General features: G+C 40.2%; 1 protein-coding gene across 4 annotated transcripts in view; it reads right to left on the bottom strand.

The window, feature by feature from the left end:
• ADAM23 (ADAM metallopeptidase domain 23) overlaps nucleotides 1-19,646 on the bottom strand; it is a 161,057-nt gene that overhangs the window by 118,364 nt on the left and 23,047 nt on the right. For all 4 annotated transcript variants that reach the window (XM_084818623.1, XM_084818610.1, XM_084818618.1 and 1 more), the window contains exons 3-5: nucleotides 16,683-16,759; nucleotides 5,496-5,559; nucleotides 859-941 (exon numbers count right to left, since the gene is read on the bottom strand). In XM_084818623.1, coding sequence (XP_084674749.1) covers nucleotides 859-941; nucleotides 5,496-5,559; nucleotides 16,683-16,759 — 224 coding nt within the window. The remainder of the gene's footprint in view (nucleotides 1-858; nucleotides 942-5,495; nucleotides 5,560-16,682; nucleotides 16,760-19,646) is intronic.

The following is a 19,646-nucleotide window of genomic DNA, read 5'->3' as shown; positions in this document are numbered from 1 at the left end:
TTCCTATTAGAGATGGATGAGCTTACCCTTGCTCACCTCAGATTGACTTGTAAATAAATATGAGGCTTGTAAAATAACACCACTCCCTGCCAGTCCTCCTGATCTCTTAAAAACTTACCCTGTCAACCCCCACCCCCCTTCAAACATACTCTTGCCATTGCCTTAATTCTTTAGCTGGCTAGGAGGTGGTTGTAGGACCAGCAGCGGGGCTCATGGGGGCAGGGAAGAAGGGAGGTCCCCCCCTCCCACCACCACCACCTAGCATACTGGCACACTGTGTGTCAGCACTTGGGGGAAATATTCGGTGGCTCACTGGGCCTAGACACACAACTGCTCCTACCACTGACAGCATCAGGCCATGAGGACAGTGGGGGGAGGAAATTGCCTCTCCCCTTTCCTCTACTAGGCATGTTGCCACTGGCTTTCACTGCCATTGACTGGCCAAGCAAGGCCTTAATGGTAGGGGAGAAGGGTGTTTTAGGGACAGCTGTTGGGGGCAGGAGGGAAGATGGGAAATCTTTTCTGACTTGGATTTTAAACTGACTTGGATTTGGAGGGTTTAAAAATGTCACCTCTCATTTGAGGTAGACTTTTAAGAGCCCTCAAAGTTAGCTTATGAGACTGTCCTCGGAAGAACCTTGCCAGGATCCTTTTCATATTAGAAAACATTCAACCCACTTTCCCTCAAAAGTAGAGGAATTGGCAAGTAAATTTCATAACGTATATAACATCTAGTATTATACTAATATATTTTTGCTGAGGAAGAGTGCTAATAAGACTCCCAGCTGTAACAACTACATAAACTAGCAAGATCAACCAGCAACTAGTAAGATACTTGTTAGTAATATCAGTACTTACTGGAGCCCATTACATGTGGAAAGCGCAGCTTTGGAGTTCTTGATCCCTCTGATATTCCCATGATAGTAACAGTGCTCTCCTCCCTGAGGATTAACAGGAATCCTTTAATTTTAGGTTTTATAATTCACTTTTAAATACGCTAGTGCATACCTATAATGTTTAGGTGAATGAGCACTTGAATGTATAGTTTAAAGCTATATAGGACAACAACGAAAACTAAGTAAAGAGTTAGTATGCCTTTCTGAATGCAGACATTTTTGAGGATAATAAAAGAAGTTCTAACTGAAGTAAAAAATACTAACTGATTTAGGCTGCAATCCTATACACACTTACTAGGGAGTGAGCCTGAATGAACATTCAGTAAGCAGGTATAGGATTTCACTGCCAAGTAACTAAGAAAAGAGCTTTTTCAATGCTGTTTGAGTTTGATGGGGGTGAGGTATCAGTGCTAGGTCTCTTAACATGAATTTCTTAGTGAATTGTTTAATGTGAATATGATGTTAATATTTTTGGTAATGGATATTTGTTCTTTCTTGTGCTTGTTTAAATTTTTGATATGTTTTAAATGAACTGTAACTGAGTTCATGTTGTATTCTAATTATTCTAATTATGGCTATTGTATTTGTTTTTATGAACTGCTCTAAGCACAACGTAGTGTGGAAAACACAGTATACAAAGAAATTAACTACGACTATGTTCTGAAGGAGTGCCCTTGAGGAATCCTCAACCAACTACAATATGCTAATGAACTATAAAAGCATCAGCTTCATATATTATATTTTTCAGAGCCAGTACTACTAAAATGCATTTATTATGTCTAATTCTCTTTAAAAGAGAACACAGTTTTACAGAATGGTTAGCAATACATTCAGTACACCAAATTATCAAGTCTATAATTGAAATAGCATGCAGTGCATCTCTAACTCATCTGAGGCCATTAAAGTTTTATTTAAAATTGAAAACTTGAGTTGATTTTTAAAAAGCAGCAATCATTAAAATAAAAAGGAAAGTCTCTACAACAGATGTGACCAACTTTTTTTTGTGGTGGGGGGGCCTGCATTGGGAATGATCAGGAGAGCTAGAGGGCAAGGTTAAAGCCTCTTCCCACCCACCCCTGCCCAGTGACCATCATCAGGGAAACAACCATCTCCATCAGGACTGTTGGAGAGGGCAGATTAAAGCCTTCCCCCCTGCCCCAGTGATCCTCATCAAGCTTGCTCTTTCCCCACTGCTAATAGCAGTGGAGAAACAATTATTTTGCCTGCAGTTATCACTGGATGGGGTGCAGGAGGATAGGAAGAATCTTTATCTTGCCCCTCCCCTATCAATCCTGATGACAGCCACTGTTTCCCTGTTGCTAATAGCATCAGGGGAACAAGGATCTGTTCCCCCAATCCCAGCTAATGCCTGATTAGTTGGGCTGCAAGGAATAGTGGATGGGGCTCCTGGGGCTCTACAGGTCACACACAGAGTGACCAAGGGCCACAGCTTGCCCACATGAGCTCTAGAAAAATACTTTCCTGTGAAGGGAAGAACAAACTAACAATTGCATGGCTATCAAAAAAATCAGAGAAAACAAATCAAACAGATATCCCTTTATGCACCAATTCTCTACTGTCAGTTTGGATAAAGGAAACGTCAAATACCTCTGCTATCTGTCAGTGCTTTCAAGGAGATTTCATAGTGTTGCCTGTGCATTCCAAAAGGTTCATTACAGAGGCCGTGAGGAAGCAATTATGCTTATTATATTCTTGCTCTTACAGCAAATTATTTCTAACTTATTTCATCTCAGTTTCCATTCTTCACATACAGAAAGGGGGGGGGGACTAGCAGTTTGGACTTTATTAAATACACCTAAAAATTAAATGCATCTAAAATGATCTGTTCTAAATACACAAGGAATGCCCTATTATTGATCTTCTAGGCAATAAATCCATTGTGTGTTTTAGGAACATAAGTAATGATACCAGCTATGGTACATGTGATCCCATGGTTCCTCTCAGTGTTTCCAAATCAATTGGAAATAAATTGATTTATTTAAAATAATAATCTAAAAATATCCTCTAGGAAATGTAGATCAAATCACTGCAACATGCAAAGATGGCCCATTTGCTGACTCAAAAGTTCTACATAATCTTGAAGAGTCTTAATTTAGTAATTCCACTGCTGCTGGTAATGCAGCTAATAGTTCCTGGAGCTTTGAGTAAAGGCCAGGAAGAATGGTTTTCTAACGTCACAACCTTTATGTACGTTCCTTTGATGATGAGTGCTGATATTAGGCTCCCAATGTTTATTATTATTATTATTATTATTATTATTATTTTATTTATTTCATTTCTATACTGCCCAATAGCCAAGGCTCTCTGGGCAGTTCACAACAATTCACAAGAAAATACAAAAACTACAACATTATAAACATTACAATACAGCATTATAATAAAACATGGTCTAAAAAATTTAAGGTACTAAATTTAGAAAAATTATATAACTAAAAAACCAATTTCAGTACACAAATTCAGTTTCTGTGGCCTTGCGGTTATCTATATGGTACAGTGCATACCCCAAGGCTTTCGAAATAACTCAGAGAGATCCAAGCCTATGGGCCTGTTCACAATTACCACCACTAATATAGAGTTTACATGCAGTGAAATTTGGTGCACTCTCAGAGCTTCCAAACTATTTCCCCCATCTTCCTCACCACAACTAAAAACTAACATCCAAATGGTGAGATCTCACACTTATTTCAACACAGGATCTCTCTTGACTATAATGCCCATATTCAAATAATCAAATGATTTCCTGGTTTGAGCAGGGACAATGCATGATGACTGGAGCAAGGGAATAGCACAAGCACAAAGCTAGCCTCTGATCTCACCATTCATAGAAGGAGGAGGCAGAGATAACATCCAAATAGGTCCACAGTCTCATATCTCTCCATTGCTTATGGAAAGGTTTGGTGTATGCACCATGCCCTATAAATGACTGCAATAATATACATCTCTGTAAGTAAGGAGAGGAGAAAAATGCTCCAAGGGGGCATGGTTCCATTTTCAATCAGGTGCAGAGCTAAGAGCCTGACTGGCAATACTGCAGCTAAGGTAAGCAAGGCAGTTTTACTTTCCACTAATCATAATTTGCAAGCTATCCCTTTAATATTTTTTCCAAACCAACAGTACAAAAATGCATACAATTAGAATACAAAGTACTAAACATTTGCATAGGACTGAAACAGGTGAGTATTAGTAGAAATTTGCAACAACACTTTGCAGTAAAGCATTAAATAGGGCATAATTTAATTGCAAATTCCACAAATCATAGAATGTATGATTTGCCTTTGGTTTTAGCAATAAATATACATCAATGATTACAGTCTTTTTGTTGTATCTTAACATAGTAAATTTCACAACGCACACGTTTCAATTTAATGGTGGGGAAGGCAAGAGTATTAAATATAGCTCTTCTAAAACAAAAAGAATTACAAGTATATTTACATAGTTCCCAATTGCCAGGTGCCTTGTTTTCAGTCAGTAATTCTTATATTACTTGCCAAAATCACAAATACACTTGGCATTGATGCAACAAGTTTTATTTAGAGCAAGACAATGAAACTAACAATATTCAGCATTTTGCATGCTTTCCAAACAGAATGAAGAAATGGATCAAAAGAGACTGAGGTATTCTTATTTCACAATGTGCTTTAAATTTATTGTTTTTGTTTTAACATGGTGGTCATGTTTTTGAGTCCCCTGGACTGCAAGGAGGTCAAATCAGTCAATCCTAAAGGAAATCAACCCTGAGTGCTCATTGGAAGGACAGATACTGAAACTGAAGCTGAAATATTTTGGCCACCTAATGCGAAGAGAAAACTCCCTGGAAAAGACCCTGATGCTGGGAAAGATTGAAGGCAGAGGATGAGATGGCTAGATAGCATCACCGATGCAATGAATATGAACTTGAGCACACTCCGGGAGAGAGTGGAGGACAGGAAGGCCTGGCGTGCTGTGGTCCATAGGGTCACGAAGAGTCGGACACGACTGAACAACAACAACAACAACAACAACATGTTTTTGAACTATTTTGTTAATGTTTTGTTAAAGGTTTAAGCAATATTAAATAAAAGTGTAAGCAGTATTTTTAACTTGGCTGATGGTGACTTCAAAGCTTAACCGCATTAGAAGTTCCCTCCCTTCTTCCATTAACCAACATAGTTGTTATGATAATTCTAGATATATTTTTTTAAAATATTAGCTGACTAGAAAAGAATTTCCACCCTTTTCCTCCAACTAACAATTTATACACATGAAAGAAACATCTGTGTGTGTTCAAATCTGCAGAAATTTTTAAAGTGATCTTCATGATCCTTTAAAAACCTATTACATCCCAAACAATCATTTTTGATTATTACAATATGCTTACAAATGATGCAGGGCCGCTTTTCAGTGGTGTAGTATCTAATCTATAAATGTGTATCTGCATGTATTTGTGGCAAGCACCATGCACAGACATCAGCATAGGAAATTCACATTGTACTACATTTTGGCTCCCAAAAGTTTGAAATGCGCTAGGCATTAAAACAACAACTTGCAAAAAACATGCTAGTGAATTTTCACTCTTCAGCTAGGAGATTTCTACAGTACCTTTGAATATTGTGGTTTTCCATCTTCATAATGAATTTCCACATAATCAGAGGACAATAAATCACTGCAAAGAAATGAGGGAAAGTATAAATAGTTGTGTGTTTTTTAAATACTACTAGAAAACCTGCATGTATTCAGACTAATTGTATCAATCAAACATTTTGATTATTCATTGTGGAAATGTGAATCTAAAAGTATAAAAGAATATTTGCTTTGGTTATTATCACTGCAAATCTCAATACATTTGTATGTAATTTTTATTAATTTCTATAAAATTTACAATTAGATGTATTTTACTATGATGTGGTTTTGTCTACCATTATACCAATATCCAAATGAACTATTTTACCTAAAGAATGTAGAGAGCCATCCTATGGTCCATTGAGAGCATCCCAGGGACCATAAGAGAGCGCCCCCTCGGCTTCCCTCACCTCCTTGCAGTTGCTGCAGAAAGAACTGCTTTCTGCGGTCACAAAAGAGGACTTGGAAGATCTCTGAATGGGGGCATTCCAGTGGGCGGGGAGGGGAGGGGACAGGAGAGGAGAGGAGAGACCAGGTTACGAAGAATCCTAGGGCCTCTCCAGCCCCAGCCCTGCCCCCACCAGCATGCCTCCCGTAGACAGGATCAAGAGGCTTGACCAGCGTTAAAAGAAACAACAGGAGGACGGACAGGTGACAATCGCCTCAGTCGCTCCGCCCACCCTGCTGGCAGAAGCACAGCAGGGCACTGGATCCTCAGAAGTGTCTGAGTTCAGAGGTTTCCTCTAACAGGGGCACAACCCATAGGATTGCACCCTAAATCTATGTAAGAAATAACAGCATTTGTATCCCATCTTTCCAATTCTCAATACTCAAGGTGGCTCACAACATATTTAAAACAATGTCATAGTACAATGAAATCAGTGCACCCAACAGATAAAACATTTTTTACATGTTCTATGGATCAGCAAATCACCTTTAACCCTGCAAGCCAAAGGCCTGCTAGAAAAGAAAAATCTTAACAGAGTGACGGAAGGCCATGGAATGTGGGTGGGGCAGTTACCAGCAGAGAAAATAATAAAAATAAAAATCCTGTTTAAAAAGTTGGTGGAGACCAGATAGTCTGTAGGAAATGAATGCTGGAAAATGAACAGAAATGTGAAAACAAGTTGTACTGATATAATTAATTGAACGTGAGGAAAAAACAGCAGAATGGAGAAAGGCTTGGCAGAGGAAGTCAAATATTCCTAGAAAAACAGAAGTGACACTTGAAGTGGCACAGGAATCAAAGAGAGGTAGATTTCTGCTTTAAAAGAAAAAGAAGAGCTATGGTGGTTAGTGAATTGCTCCTGAAATGAATTATGGCCCCTATGATTCTATAGCCAGGAAAATGTGGTCTTTTTCCCTTAATAAACTTTATTTTTCAGAGTAGTCATGAAAATATTGACAAGGAACATGAAACACATTAAGTTCTTAAGTAACACAAAATAATTAGTCTGATTATTAAATGACCCTTGATTTCAGTAAATCAGGCACCTGAACTGTAGAGCTGCTACCTCCGGTTGTGAGATGCCTTAGGGAGTCACTGCTGTCTCCTTTGCTCTCCCTTGTCCTCACTAGATCCCTTTTACTCACTGGATCACCCCTCTCCCCCGACTTCCCTTCAGACCCCTATGGCTCCTCCACAGGGACAAGAAAGTTTCCATGCAGTGATCCACCAGGGGGCCCATTCTCTCTCTCTCTCTCTCTCTCTCTCTCACACACACACACACACACACACACACACACGGTGACTTTTTTTTTAAATGAACACATATGAGAGATTGAACAGTATTCAAAGTTCATGACATAAGTTAACCAACGTTAATAGCATTTGCCAACAACTCAGTGATGATAATGTAATTATTTACTTTTTCTGCACACCTTTATAGTTAAGGCTTGGAACCACCTCATGATTTTTTTGGACTGAAAAATCTACAGCTTTCCATAAATTACACAAAAGCAGTGAAGTCCATGAGTTATCAGCCATGACCCTGTTCATTAGACTTAACAGCAAATTAGCACATAGCCACTATTTTGAAAGGCAATTTTGGAGGTGGTCACATGGTTCATTTTTGTCAGATTTTGGATATGCTAGTCAGCTATCATTTCTGTTACAATTTTGATCATGTTCAGTGCCTTTTTTCCCCATATCTTTCTAGACTGTGCCCCACCTCCCACTAGTACAAAGCCACCATTGGATACAACTCATTAATTTTTGTATATTGTCTTTTAAGATTTAAAATAATTCACATAATTAACTTTGTTATTCAGTATAAAGTATTTGCAGATCTCATGAGCCACCCTTCTTTTGGTAACTTAAATAATGACTGGGTTTGCACGACATGACAACCCAACATGGGCAGCCAGACAGGGTGGGTTGTCGTGTCATCCAAACCCAGTGCATTCTCCACAGGGTGGCTTAATTTTCATGAACAAGCCAACCTGAGAACCCATGAGTTGTTGTAGGGTTGTTCATACCCATTGTGGGTTGCCATGTTGTCTGAACCTGGGAGAGCAATTTTATCATAGGTTGCCAGGATTGACTACAGAGCCACTCGGCAAGAAGAGCAAAAAAGCCTGTGCTGCTCTTTGCGATCCTGCCCGTGCCGCCTCCAGCCTCCCTTGCCAGTGACTGCCCTCCACTGATGCCAAAACAGCACTTTGGAGGGATCATCACTTGCTTGTGACCTGTTTTTTTTCTTACTTTTCAGGACTTCATGAGTATGCAAATGGGGCAGTTTTATTATTATGATTTCCTGTTCCTTTGCATGTGCACAGGAGATTCACCTGTCCGATATGTGTAGCCGTGCCTTGTCAATTTCCTTGTACGTTTCAGCTGTCAACAGGAGCCCCAAAGTGAGATAAGTATGTGCATCAAAAGGGGAGTGGGGGCAATATCTTGCACTTGGCAATGTAATCTGGCTTTTAAGTGTTGAGCTGACACTAGCCTTGTCAATTTCCTACTTCACTTTGGGGCTCCTGTTGACATTACAGCTGCAACATACAAAGGCATTGACAAGGCAACACTACACATATCAGACAGGCGAAAGTGTGCACTTGCGAAAAAAGGGGGGAAATATATATTTTTTAAATTACGAACACATTTTCTGAAGCACTGGCAAAAAAAGAGGTGCTGAATAAAAAGGGGCGGGGGGGGGGGACAAAGGCAAGGAGAGAAGGTGGGTTCTGCCACAAAGACGCCTGGGATAAGTGCCAGAGCCGGCTGGAGGACTGAGGGGGAGAACAAGCCATGGCAAACCTGACTGTCTGTCAGGTGTACTGTGGGTTGGTCAGTAAACAACCAACCGACCATGGCTTATTTGCAGGGAAGCATAATGTGATGTGCAATCCCCTACACTGGAACCTCATAAAATAGTTCATTTGGTTTATTTACAATATTTATATTCTGGACTTAAACAAATGTTCTTAGTTTACAAAACAGAAGTGGTTTACATAATAAAACAGTAATTTAAAAACTTCACAGAAAGCCTGAAACAACTTAGTTCTTAATTACTGTGTAATTGTTCTTTTAAACTGTGGAGTTTGAACTCTTCTGAGAGTTCCAATTCAAAAACAATAGTTTGAGATTGTTCAAAATCTCAAGTTCCAATTCAAAAACAATAGTTTGAGATGTACGAAAGGGACTTACCTTGTCCCGCAGCTTTTTTCGCGGTGGGGGGGAGGCGCTTCGCTTCTCCCCTCAAAGTTCAGGCGAGGGGGGGAGGCGTCCTGCCTCGCCTGGCCGAAATTCAGGCTGGGGAGAAGCGCCCCGTCTCCCCGGCCGCGAAACAAAAAGTGGGGAAAAAAAAAATGTGATAGGCTACGTAACGATTAACGTAGCCTATCACGGCTAGATTTCCAAAGTCAGCCGTGATAGGCTACGTTAATCGTCACGTAGCCTATCACGGGTGACTTTGGGGGGGGGAAGCGCATATGCAAATGGCGGCGGCCCATGGGCGCCGCCATATGCGTTCCTTATTTGGGCCCGGGTAGTCTACGTAAAGGTTTACGTAGACTACGCAAATAGCGTTGCCCTTATTTTCGCCATAGTCTACGTAAATCTTTACGTAGACTAGATGTGCCAAAATAAGGAACGCAAATGGCGGCGCCCATGGGCCGCCATTTGCGTACACGCTTTCCCCCCCCCCCCAAAGTCACCAGTGATAGGCTACGTGACAATTAACGTAGCCTATCATGGCTGACTTTGGAAATCTAGCCGTGATAGGCTACGTTAATCGTTACGTAGCCTATCACGGGGTTTTGTGGGTTTTTTTACTTTATTTTGTAACGGCGGCGGCAGCCGGTCGGAAGACTGGCTGCTGCCCCTGCCCCCGCCGAACCGCCGCCGAACCGCCGCCGGGACCCGCCGCCGAGAGGGACATTCGCAGGAGGTAAGTCCCATCCCGGGGGGGGGGTGGCGGAGAATTTCACCGCCAATTTCGGGGGGCCGAATGCGTTGGCATTCAGCCCCACCGAGATTCATGGAGAAATACTCAGAAATTCTCTGCCATCCCTATTTGAGATCCAAGTCATAATAATGAGTCAAGAAGACTATGTAGCCTTGAAAAACAGGGCTTTGAAAACAAGGAATGGGATAGCAGCATGGCTACCCCTTTGCCCCTGTCTGGGAGAGTTTGCATGTAATACTAAACCAGGGTTTAGTGCAGCCTTCACCAGCCTGGTACTCTCCAGAGGTTTTGGATTACAACCCACAGCATTCCTCACCATTTGCCACACTGGCTGGGGATAATGGGAGTTGAAGTCCAAAACATCTGGAGCTCACCAGGTTGGGGAAGGCTGCTTGTATTACATTCATGAGTAGAACAGAGGCTGAGAGAAACTCTGGGCTTGCACACTCCCCGCTCCCCCCCCCCTTCCAGGATACCACAAACCAGGATTCAGTTTCACTTTACCCAGTTCTTGGCTTGTCATTTCATGTAAACCAAAAGTTGTGGCTTAAAATAAATCCTAACCAATTGCTAAAGAAGCCACCTACAAACCCTGAATGGTTTAGCTGGCTTGTTCAACAAACTAGGGTTTATTTTAAACCACAGTAGTATACACATAACAAGCCAGGTATTGGCTAAAGCTAAATTCTTCCTCCTGGTCTTTTTGTTCATGCATGTAGCACTAAACTATGGTTTGCATTACATGCAAACATAGTCTCTGATCTCACACACCAGGGTTGATTTCTAATTTAGGACTGTAACCAGCATTAGATCCTGACTTCCAATCCTGATTAGGGAGGAAGCTCTAGATAGCAACCACAGTTGACACCGATGCTGACAAAATAAGCTAAGGTCAGTGGAAAGGAATGAACAAATGAGAGAGGTGGGATTGGAATGTACATTGTTGTAGCACATGCCCAATCTCTTAAGGCTGGGGTCCTTCAACATGTTACCCACAGGCACCACTGTGCCTGCAGACACCTCCGTTGGTGCCCACCAGTCTCTTTGTCCCTACTAATTTGTTTTTATTTTTTAGGTTTTTTCATTTTAAAAAATTGACAGGGAGGGTGACATGCTATATAGAATGACGCATCAGCATCCAGCACCATTTTTATTTCTAAGAATGCCTCTGGGCCCCAGTGTTTCATTTTGAATAGTCCCCAGTCACCTAGAAGAAAGAAAATGGTAAGTTGGGGATGGCAAGGAGTTTCTTGGGGGGCTAGAGAGAGTGTTGGGAACATCCTGGGGAGCTAGAGGAGGGAATGTGGAGAGTGTTTTGCCTATTTGGGGGGGGGGTATGTGGTATGGGTGCATGTTTTATCTATGTGTGTGTCTTTCTTTGAGCATTACCAGTTTGCCTTCTGTGAAATGGGTATTTTGTTGTGCTTTGTAGGAGCAAATATGTGATTTGGCATATGAGCTCAGATCCCACCTCTTTCTTGTATTTAGTTTCTTGACTAAGTTACTTATCTTTGAACCTTATCTGTTTTTGGAGAAAACTGGGTTCAAAAGAGTGCCTTTGTGTCTTGGAACTCAGACCACACCTCTGCCTTGTACTTGTTCTTGGGTAAGTTACTTTTCTTTTAGCCTCACCACTTTGCCTTCTAGCAGTTGTAATTGTAGAAGTGTGCTCAACTAGCACTAATTGACTTGGTCAAAATATAATGAGTTCCCACCAGACAAGATTATGCTAAATGTATTAAAATCTGTTTTTAAATAGTTAAAACATATACTCTGGCCATAAAACAAGGTCAATTATAAAATGGGCTGTTCTGTAAAATTTCAAATACAGATCAAATTCCTACATCATGAAGTACTATCCTAGCTACAATTTCATTATTTAAACATTGGACTGAAGAAAAAAAAATACAGATACAGGCAATCCTATACATGTCTATTCAGAAGTACATCTGATTAAGTTCAATAGGGCATCCTCCCAGGTAAGTGGATATAGGATTGCAGCTTTATTACAATCCATTTCTTAGGTCTCAATACTCAAGAACTAATGGAAAGTAATATAGAATTAACTTCTCTGACTACAGAAACAAACTGGATCCCTCTCATTAATATGGCAAGAAATAATTGCCACTGTTAGGCTGTACAATTTATCAGTATAAACCATCAACACATGCTGAACTAACTGTTACTCTGGCACTCAGGATACTGACCTGTAATTGCACTCTCAAATTACAGCTGTATTTGGGAATTATGTTTTTATATGGGCAGCAAGCATCTACCTACTGGCAACTATTGCAACATATTTTATCATGCCAAAGTAAATTTTGTACATGTTTGGTATCCAGCATATTTATATTTCATTGTCAGATCAAAAATATTTAACGAAATTCAGAAAAAGCTAAAAAAAAATGCAGACAAGTGATTTGGAATAAGTACAGAAGGGAAAAGAAAGTCATAGATGCATTGCTTTACCTCGAACCCTACACCAAACTTTCGGAAGGGGGAGAAGGAGGAGGAGCTTATTTATCTCCCCACAAAACACACAAGTTGACTTTAGGCAGGAAAGGAAGGAATGCATCAGACCCCCTCATCGAAACATAGTTCTTTGGCTGGAGTGGAATAGCTGAAGCATTCCTTACTTTATTTATTTATTTATTTATTTATTTATTTATTTTATTGCATTTATACCCCGCCTTTTTTCCTCTTGCAAGGAACCCAAGGCGGCTTACACTATCCACCTCCTCTCCATTTTATCCTCACAACAACAACCCTGTGAGGTGGGTTGGGCTGAGAGTCTGTGACTGGCCCAAAGTCACCCAGTGAGCTTCCATGGCCGAGTGGGGACTGGAACCCGGATCTCACAGCTCCTAGTCCAACACTCTTGCCACTACACCACACTGGCTTTCATCTTCAGCGTGAAGCACTAATCACCTTGGTGATTTTCAGGAATGTCTGTACCTCCACCACCTCACTGTCTCATCCATTACAAATGCTGCTACCATGGAAAAAACAAGGGTCAGGCCCATGCCTACGTCTCCACTGCCCTATGCTCTCCATGATACATGAAGGGGGAGAGACGAGGGCAGACGGCATAGTGAATGATAGTTGAAACGTGAGGACAGAGACAGACTTCCGGTTGGAACCAAAGTCGCTCTGGTAGCATCCCACAGGCTCTCCATGGGAGCTCTCTCAAACAGCTTTTTAAAAGGTTGAAAAACCTTTTCATTCCCCCCTGGAATTAAAAGGGGGGGAAAGGCAACATCTGGATAACATCTTGGAGAAAAGTACCCCCCTCGAGATAGTGGGGGGGGCTGGATTCCAGGATTATCTCTCCAGAGCTTTACCAATGCAAAAAGCTGTACTGAGACTCCTGTTTCATAGGACAAAACAGGGCTGACGTGTTCCATAATAATATATGCTTTAAGAAATATCAACAACCTCTGAGGGATGATTTAAGAAACGTTAACAATATTTGAGAACATCTGAGGACCTGTAAGATCTGTTTGAGAGAAACATGACTGCACTGAGGAGAAGAAAGGAGCTGGCATCAACTCCCCCCGCATCCCCATGTCAAAAGTTTCGAAAACAGAAGATATAGGGGAATTATTTACTCTGATTATCTTCGCAATTTACGGAGCAAGCCAGAAGGTTGGATTTAATCCAAAATTCCATCACCGCCCTGCAAGGAGCTGTAGATTTAATTAATACGTCACGGCAAAAAATGGAGATGAAAATTAACGAACTAGAAGACCGAGTGGCAGGAAATGAAACTACAACACAAATTTGTTTTAAAAATGCCTGTGATAGAATTTCTCAACTGGAGGCCTTCACGAGAAGATCTAATGTACATATTATTGGGATTAAAAATCTGTCTAATGATGTAAAATTGCCTATTTTTGTGGATAAACTTTTGCATGAGATACTCCCTATTCCATCTGATTATTTACTCGATATTGAGCAGGCATTTCGTGAGCCAAATGCGAAAGGGACCGACTATACAATCATAGTCCAATTTGCAAAAGTCTCCACAAAGAATTATATCCTGCGTTTGGCAAGAGAGGGTGGAAACCTTTCCTGGAAACAAGATAAAGTTATGTTATTTCCAGACTACGTCAAAGAGGTGGTGAATAAAAGAAGGCAATTTATCAAAGCAAAAAATATGGCAAAACAAATGAACTTACAATATTACTTAAAATATCCTGCTACACTTTGTACTGTGTCTGAAAGTCAGATGAAGAAGTTTCTAAATCATGAAATGGCGGAGGCATGGCTGAACATAAAAATGCATGAGATTTCTGTTACAACCCCATGAACTGGAATCTTTAAACAAGCTTTGTTAACTGTTTGTGTTTAGTCTACATGATCCAGGCTAGGTCAGAAGATAAATGATTATACATATATTCGTTATTCTCTTTCATCTTTCATTTTTTCTTGCTTTTCTTTATATTTTTTATTTCAAAATAGATATGGTATGCTGTATTTAAATTTATTGTTTGAGGGTATATTGTGTACTTATATATCTAGTATAAAATATATTACTGACTGTTGATGGTTTATATTAAGTTTTATTATTATATAACACTATATTTTTATTATTATTATTAATAATAATAATAATAATATAGGCTTCTGGGAATGAATTGTAGACCTGTTTCTTTGATATAAGATTGATGATATGATATTGAAATGTAAGGTTGTTTGTTAAACTGTAAGACTGTTAAGGCTATAGATATAGTTTTTAAAATAGAATGGCATCAGAGGCCGGGGGGCACTGGAGTTTAAACTTAATTCTTTAAAGGGGAGGGGGAGTGGAGGGGAAAGAATCTTCTTTTTTCTTTACTTCCTTTCCTCCTCCCTTTTCCTTTTTTTTCTTTTTTCTTTTTCCTTCTCTTTTTGTTATTGTGGTGTCCTCATCAGAATATTGTATTGTTGGAAAATTGTAGTATTGATCAGGTTGCTGGTATTTTCGGTATTGTTTATTTCATTTATAAAGATAAAATAAATAAAAATATATTTTAAAAAAACACATGAGGACAGGGGAGACTAAAGGTAGGAGGAGTGGGTAGCACTGGAATTCTTCTACCACCACCCCCAAACTTCCCACATCTACCCCACTCATAAAATATCACAGGACTTTAAGTATACTGTACTATGGTAGCTGCCAACAGTTGTAACTACCCAAACTTCAGAATGCTGAAGCCAGATTTGTGTCTGAGGTCAGCTGGATAGATCATATTAGGCCAATTTTGTTCCAACTTCAGTGGCTTCCAGTTTGTGTCTGGGCTTAATTCAAGAAGCACGTTTTGGTCTTTAAAGCCCCAAATGGCCTGTGACCCGGATATCTCATGAATCATCTCCTCCCATATAAATCTGCTAAAGATTTGTGTTTACTTACTAAAGCCTTCCTTGTTGTCCCTTTGCCAACGGAAGTGTGATTGGTGAGGACAAGGGAGAGGAGTGATTCAGTTGCAGAACAGCATCCAAACAGAAGTTTGTCTGGCCCCCTTTTTGCTTGCTTTTAAACAGACTGAATACTGTTTCATTCCAGCAGGCACTTCTTACTCAGGACCTATGTTATGTATGTGTTTAGTCCGCTGCTGCTCCTATGATTTTTATAATAGTCTTTTAACTTCTTTGTTTGTTTTATGTTAGGATTGTTTTAATTTTAGTCAGAAAGTTATGTTCTTATTTGTAAGCCACTTTGAGTTTGATTCAATCATAAAACGTTGACATTAAATACGTAAGTTAGAATAAGTATCAATAACTTCTATAGTGTGCATTTCACTGGTCTGGTACTATGTTCCATGCTTATATAGAGACAGCTGTGAAAATAAGAAAACAATGTGCTACAGTAGCACATCACAAATAATATCTGCATTTTGCATTCATTCATTTATTTATTTATTTATTTAAAGGGTTACCTTACTCTGGAGCTTGGAAAGCCTCCTTTCTGTTGGACATTGTGCACATACAGTAGAGTTACAGTAGACTTTATCTGAGTTTGTTTTTGCAAAGCCCAACATATTGCATAAAATATTATGCTACTTCATATCTTAAAGGAGGAATATGGAATGAATAGTTCATCTCAAGAAGTTCTTCCATCCACTTACTACCTCTTCTTCTCACACCCAGAACTTTCCACTTCTTTTTCATCCTCCTTTGCCTGCCACGTAATCACTGAAGCAACTTTACGGACATACTTTTATAAGAAAAAAAGCCACAGCTAACTACATACACTTCCTTTCTCTCTGCAATATATAGCATATGTTATCTTACCAGCTGCAGTCACCTAACCCACTGCAGTTAATCCTACAAAACATGTAATGCTTTAAAATGAGACGTGACATAAATTTAGAGTATAGAGAGTAGGCTGAAATCCAGACACCAAGAACATGACATCTGATTGCATTGGGGTAATTCTCTGACTAGGGGGTCCTTACATGTGGACATATTATAACAAGGGACATCAAGCATGCCAAGTATGTTAAAAATGGAGATAATGAAACCCTCAATTGATGGGGTTTTACAATTCAGATTTGAATAAAAACTATAGTTCTGTTTCTTAAAGACTATTCTTTGTCTGTTCTTTGCATAATCTCTTTACAGAAATATTTGCAGGGTCCTCGCTGTTTCTTTATAGCCTAGCTTAGCTAATCTTTTAGGAAATGAATGCATGGCATGATAATTTCTTGCAATTAAAATAGATCATGACCACTACAAGAAAAAGAAAAAAAAAAAAGGACCACAAATATAAACTTACTTATTCAGCGAGAGGTCAAGAGTAAATGTAGAGCCAAAGGCTTCTATCTGGAAACTTGCCTGAGCCAGATGCACAGCCTAAAGATAAAAATGGAAGCATGTGGGGGCAGGGGAAGAAGAAACATTAACAAGAAAAACTTTGTTATTTTGTCAAAGTATTCATAAAAAGCCAGTTCATTCACTAATCCTGTTACACAGTTTCAGTCATCATGAGTACAGTAAGCTTGCATAATTCCAAGCACATTTTAAGTATTTACAAGTTGATTATTATATTAACATGATTAATTTTAACATCTGACTTATTGTAAACTATTAATAATACCATAAAGAAGTAGGAAATATCACAGAAAAACTTTACTGCATTTTATGTAGTTCATACATTTAATCTTTTGAGATTCCCAAGAACTACTGTAGGTGTAAGCAGTTAGCACAAGATGTTAATTCCTAACAAATGCACTATCATGTAGGAATTTCAGCGACATTCAAGATTAAAATGTTCCAACTATATCATTTTAGCAGTTACTCATATGAATCAACTCAACCATTTAGTTCAACATTAGAGGCACATTTCCATGTTCCCCTGCTATCTGAGATATCACTGGTGAGTATACAAGAGAGAACATTTTGGATTGTGGCACAACAGTCATGGAATGCCCTCCCCACAGAAGCATCTTGGGCCCCATTGCTGCCATATTGTAAAGACGTGGCTTTTCTGTAGAGCATTCTGCAGAGGGCCAGTAAATTGTATCTGAGCTGATTTTATCAATTGTTCTATTAAAAACTGGTTTGCTCTAACATTCTACCAAGATCTGCTAGCTGCCTGGGTCTTCAAAGGGAATGCAGTCCCATCCAGCACACACTGAATCCCTGTTCCCTGATCTGCCTTCCTACTGAGCAGGTCCACTTCAGTCTTATCTGGATTAAGTTTCAGCTTATTTGCCCTCATCAAGTCCATTAGTGACTCCAGGGATTGATTAAAAAAAACAGCCTGCTTGGATTGAAATGAACAGAGAGATAGAATTGAGTATCATTTCATGTTCTGATGACACCAAACTCCCAAACCCCTCTCCCAGCAGTTTCATTTAGATGATAAATAGCACAGAGGACAAGACAGAGCCCTGTGGGGCACAAAATGCCAGTTGTCAAGAACGACAGCCTGTTTTCCACCATGAGACCAGGCCTGGGTATGGCATCCACCTGGATTAGTGTGTTATCTGCCAGTTCCTTGGCCCTGTTGCTCAAGGCCATGCTCAGTCCCTGTTAATTGGGAAATAGATAGCAGCTGGGTCTGGTAGAAAGACCCTACCTCTTCTGGATGAAGATGGTCCGTTTGGGGGCTGAGCTGGTGACTGGCTAAGGGAAATCTGCCCTGGGTTACTGGGGCTGGGCCTTAATAGGAGGTTGAGGGAGAGATGTGGCATCCCTTTGTCATGGTGGTTTTGTACCTGCTGTTGGCTGGATTCTATCCTGGGAGGCCCGTACCTAGGTATGTGAAAGGATAGGCTAGCTAGTTTGATCATTTTGTTTGGGGATGGAGCATAAAGTCTCTCTGTATATGCTTTGGTTTTCCTTGCAAGTTTTCAGCTTTGTAATCCTCTGTACAACCTACCTATAATAAACAGTTATCCAGCTCCAAGTTGGTGTGATCCTTTCTGTTCAACCTCAGTGCTAAATCCAGTACCTCTTGGCAGGAGAGGGAGATTACTGGGTGTATTTGGGGGCTTGAGGCCAGATTTGGCCTGTCCTACCTTGCAGGGATGTTGGGGTTAGCTCCAGCACTCCTTCAAACCAATAGTCAACGCATCAAACAGTAGTCCCCTCAGTATCTCGTTCTAGAAACATCCCAAGAGGAAGGACCAGAGCCATCATAAAATGGTGTCTCCAAACCCCCATCCCAGACAAGTGATCCAAGAGGATATGGTTGACCATATCAAAACAAAATGCAAAAAGAACTATTCTAAAATTATTTGCACCTAATGCATTTCAGAGACAAATGTCCATCGGGGCAATCTTATAAAATGCAAATACAGAAAACAGACTAAGCCAGTTTACGCTAAGGCCTTGATGGTGCATGAAGGATAGCCACCACATTTATAAGCTGACAGTCTGTTTTCAGCATTTGAATTTTATAAGATTGTCCCTGATGAAGGAGCTTTGTCTCTGAAACACATTGGGTTCAAATAAATAACTTTTCCTTTGGCACCTTTGAAAATACATTCCCATTTTGCTTTCCGTTCAGTCTGGGTACCTCCCTTCTGGTTTCAGGGGGGGGGGGGTTGACCATATCAAAAGATACTGGCTCAGTTTGCATGTAATGCTAAGCCATCCTGGAGGATACGCCACCTTGGGTTCACTGTTCACTCTGGAACCCACATTATTCCTAACAGATTATCAGGGGAGCGGCGGCTCATTGTAACTTGTTTCCCCCTCAGTCCTCCAGCCAGCTCCCTGCATATATCCCAATGTCCTTCGTGGCACAATCCATCTCGTCTCCTGATCCAGGCTCCCTCCCCAATCTGATTGCTATCCCTTCTCAGAGCACTTACTTACTTCATTCACCACCTTTTAAAAATTATTTTTTCGGTGCCTCAGAATTGTGTAAATGGGATCGTGTTTTTTTGTTTTTATTTTTGTCAGTATTTTGCAAGGGCGCAAGAGTGCAGATTCGGCTGTAATCTTACCTGGTCAATTTCCTTGTATGTTTTAGCTGTCAAAGGGAGCACTCAAGTGGAGTAGATAATGTCAAAGGAAATTGACAAGGCAAGAGTGCATACAGGCTAATTCGCATAGTTTCAAAGGACTAGGGGAGGAAAAATAGTAAGAGAAAGGAGGAACCCATTAGCCCAATTAAGCACTGAAAAAGGGGGGAAATGCAAATTAAGTGCATCAAAGGAGGGACAATATATCCCACTTGGCAATGTAAGCTTCTCACTTGTAAGTCTTGAGCTGGCACTTGTCAGTGTCC

The sequence above is a fragment of the Heloderma suspectum genome, chromosome 1 (genome assembly GCF_057233095.1).
Source record: "Heloderma suspectum isolate Gila_16-S chromosome 1, 16-S_ref, whole genome shotgun sequence".
Taxonomy (NCBI): domain Eukaryota; kingdom Metazoa; phylum Chordata; class Lepidosauria; order Squamata; family Helodermatidae; genus Heloderma; species Heloderma suspectum.
The sequence above is the reverse complement of the archived record's forward strand: the minus strand, read 5'-3'. Positions and strand labels throughout refer to the sequence as shown.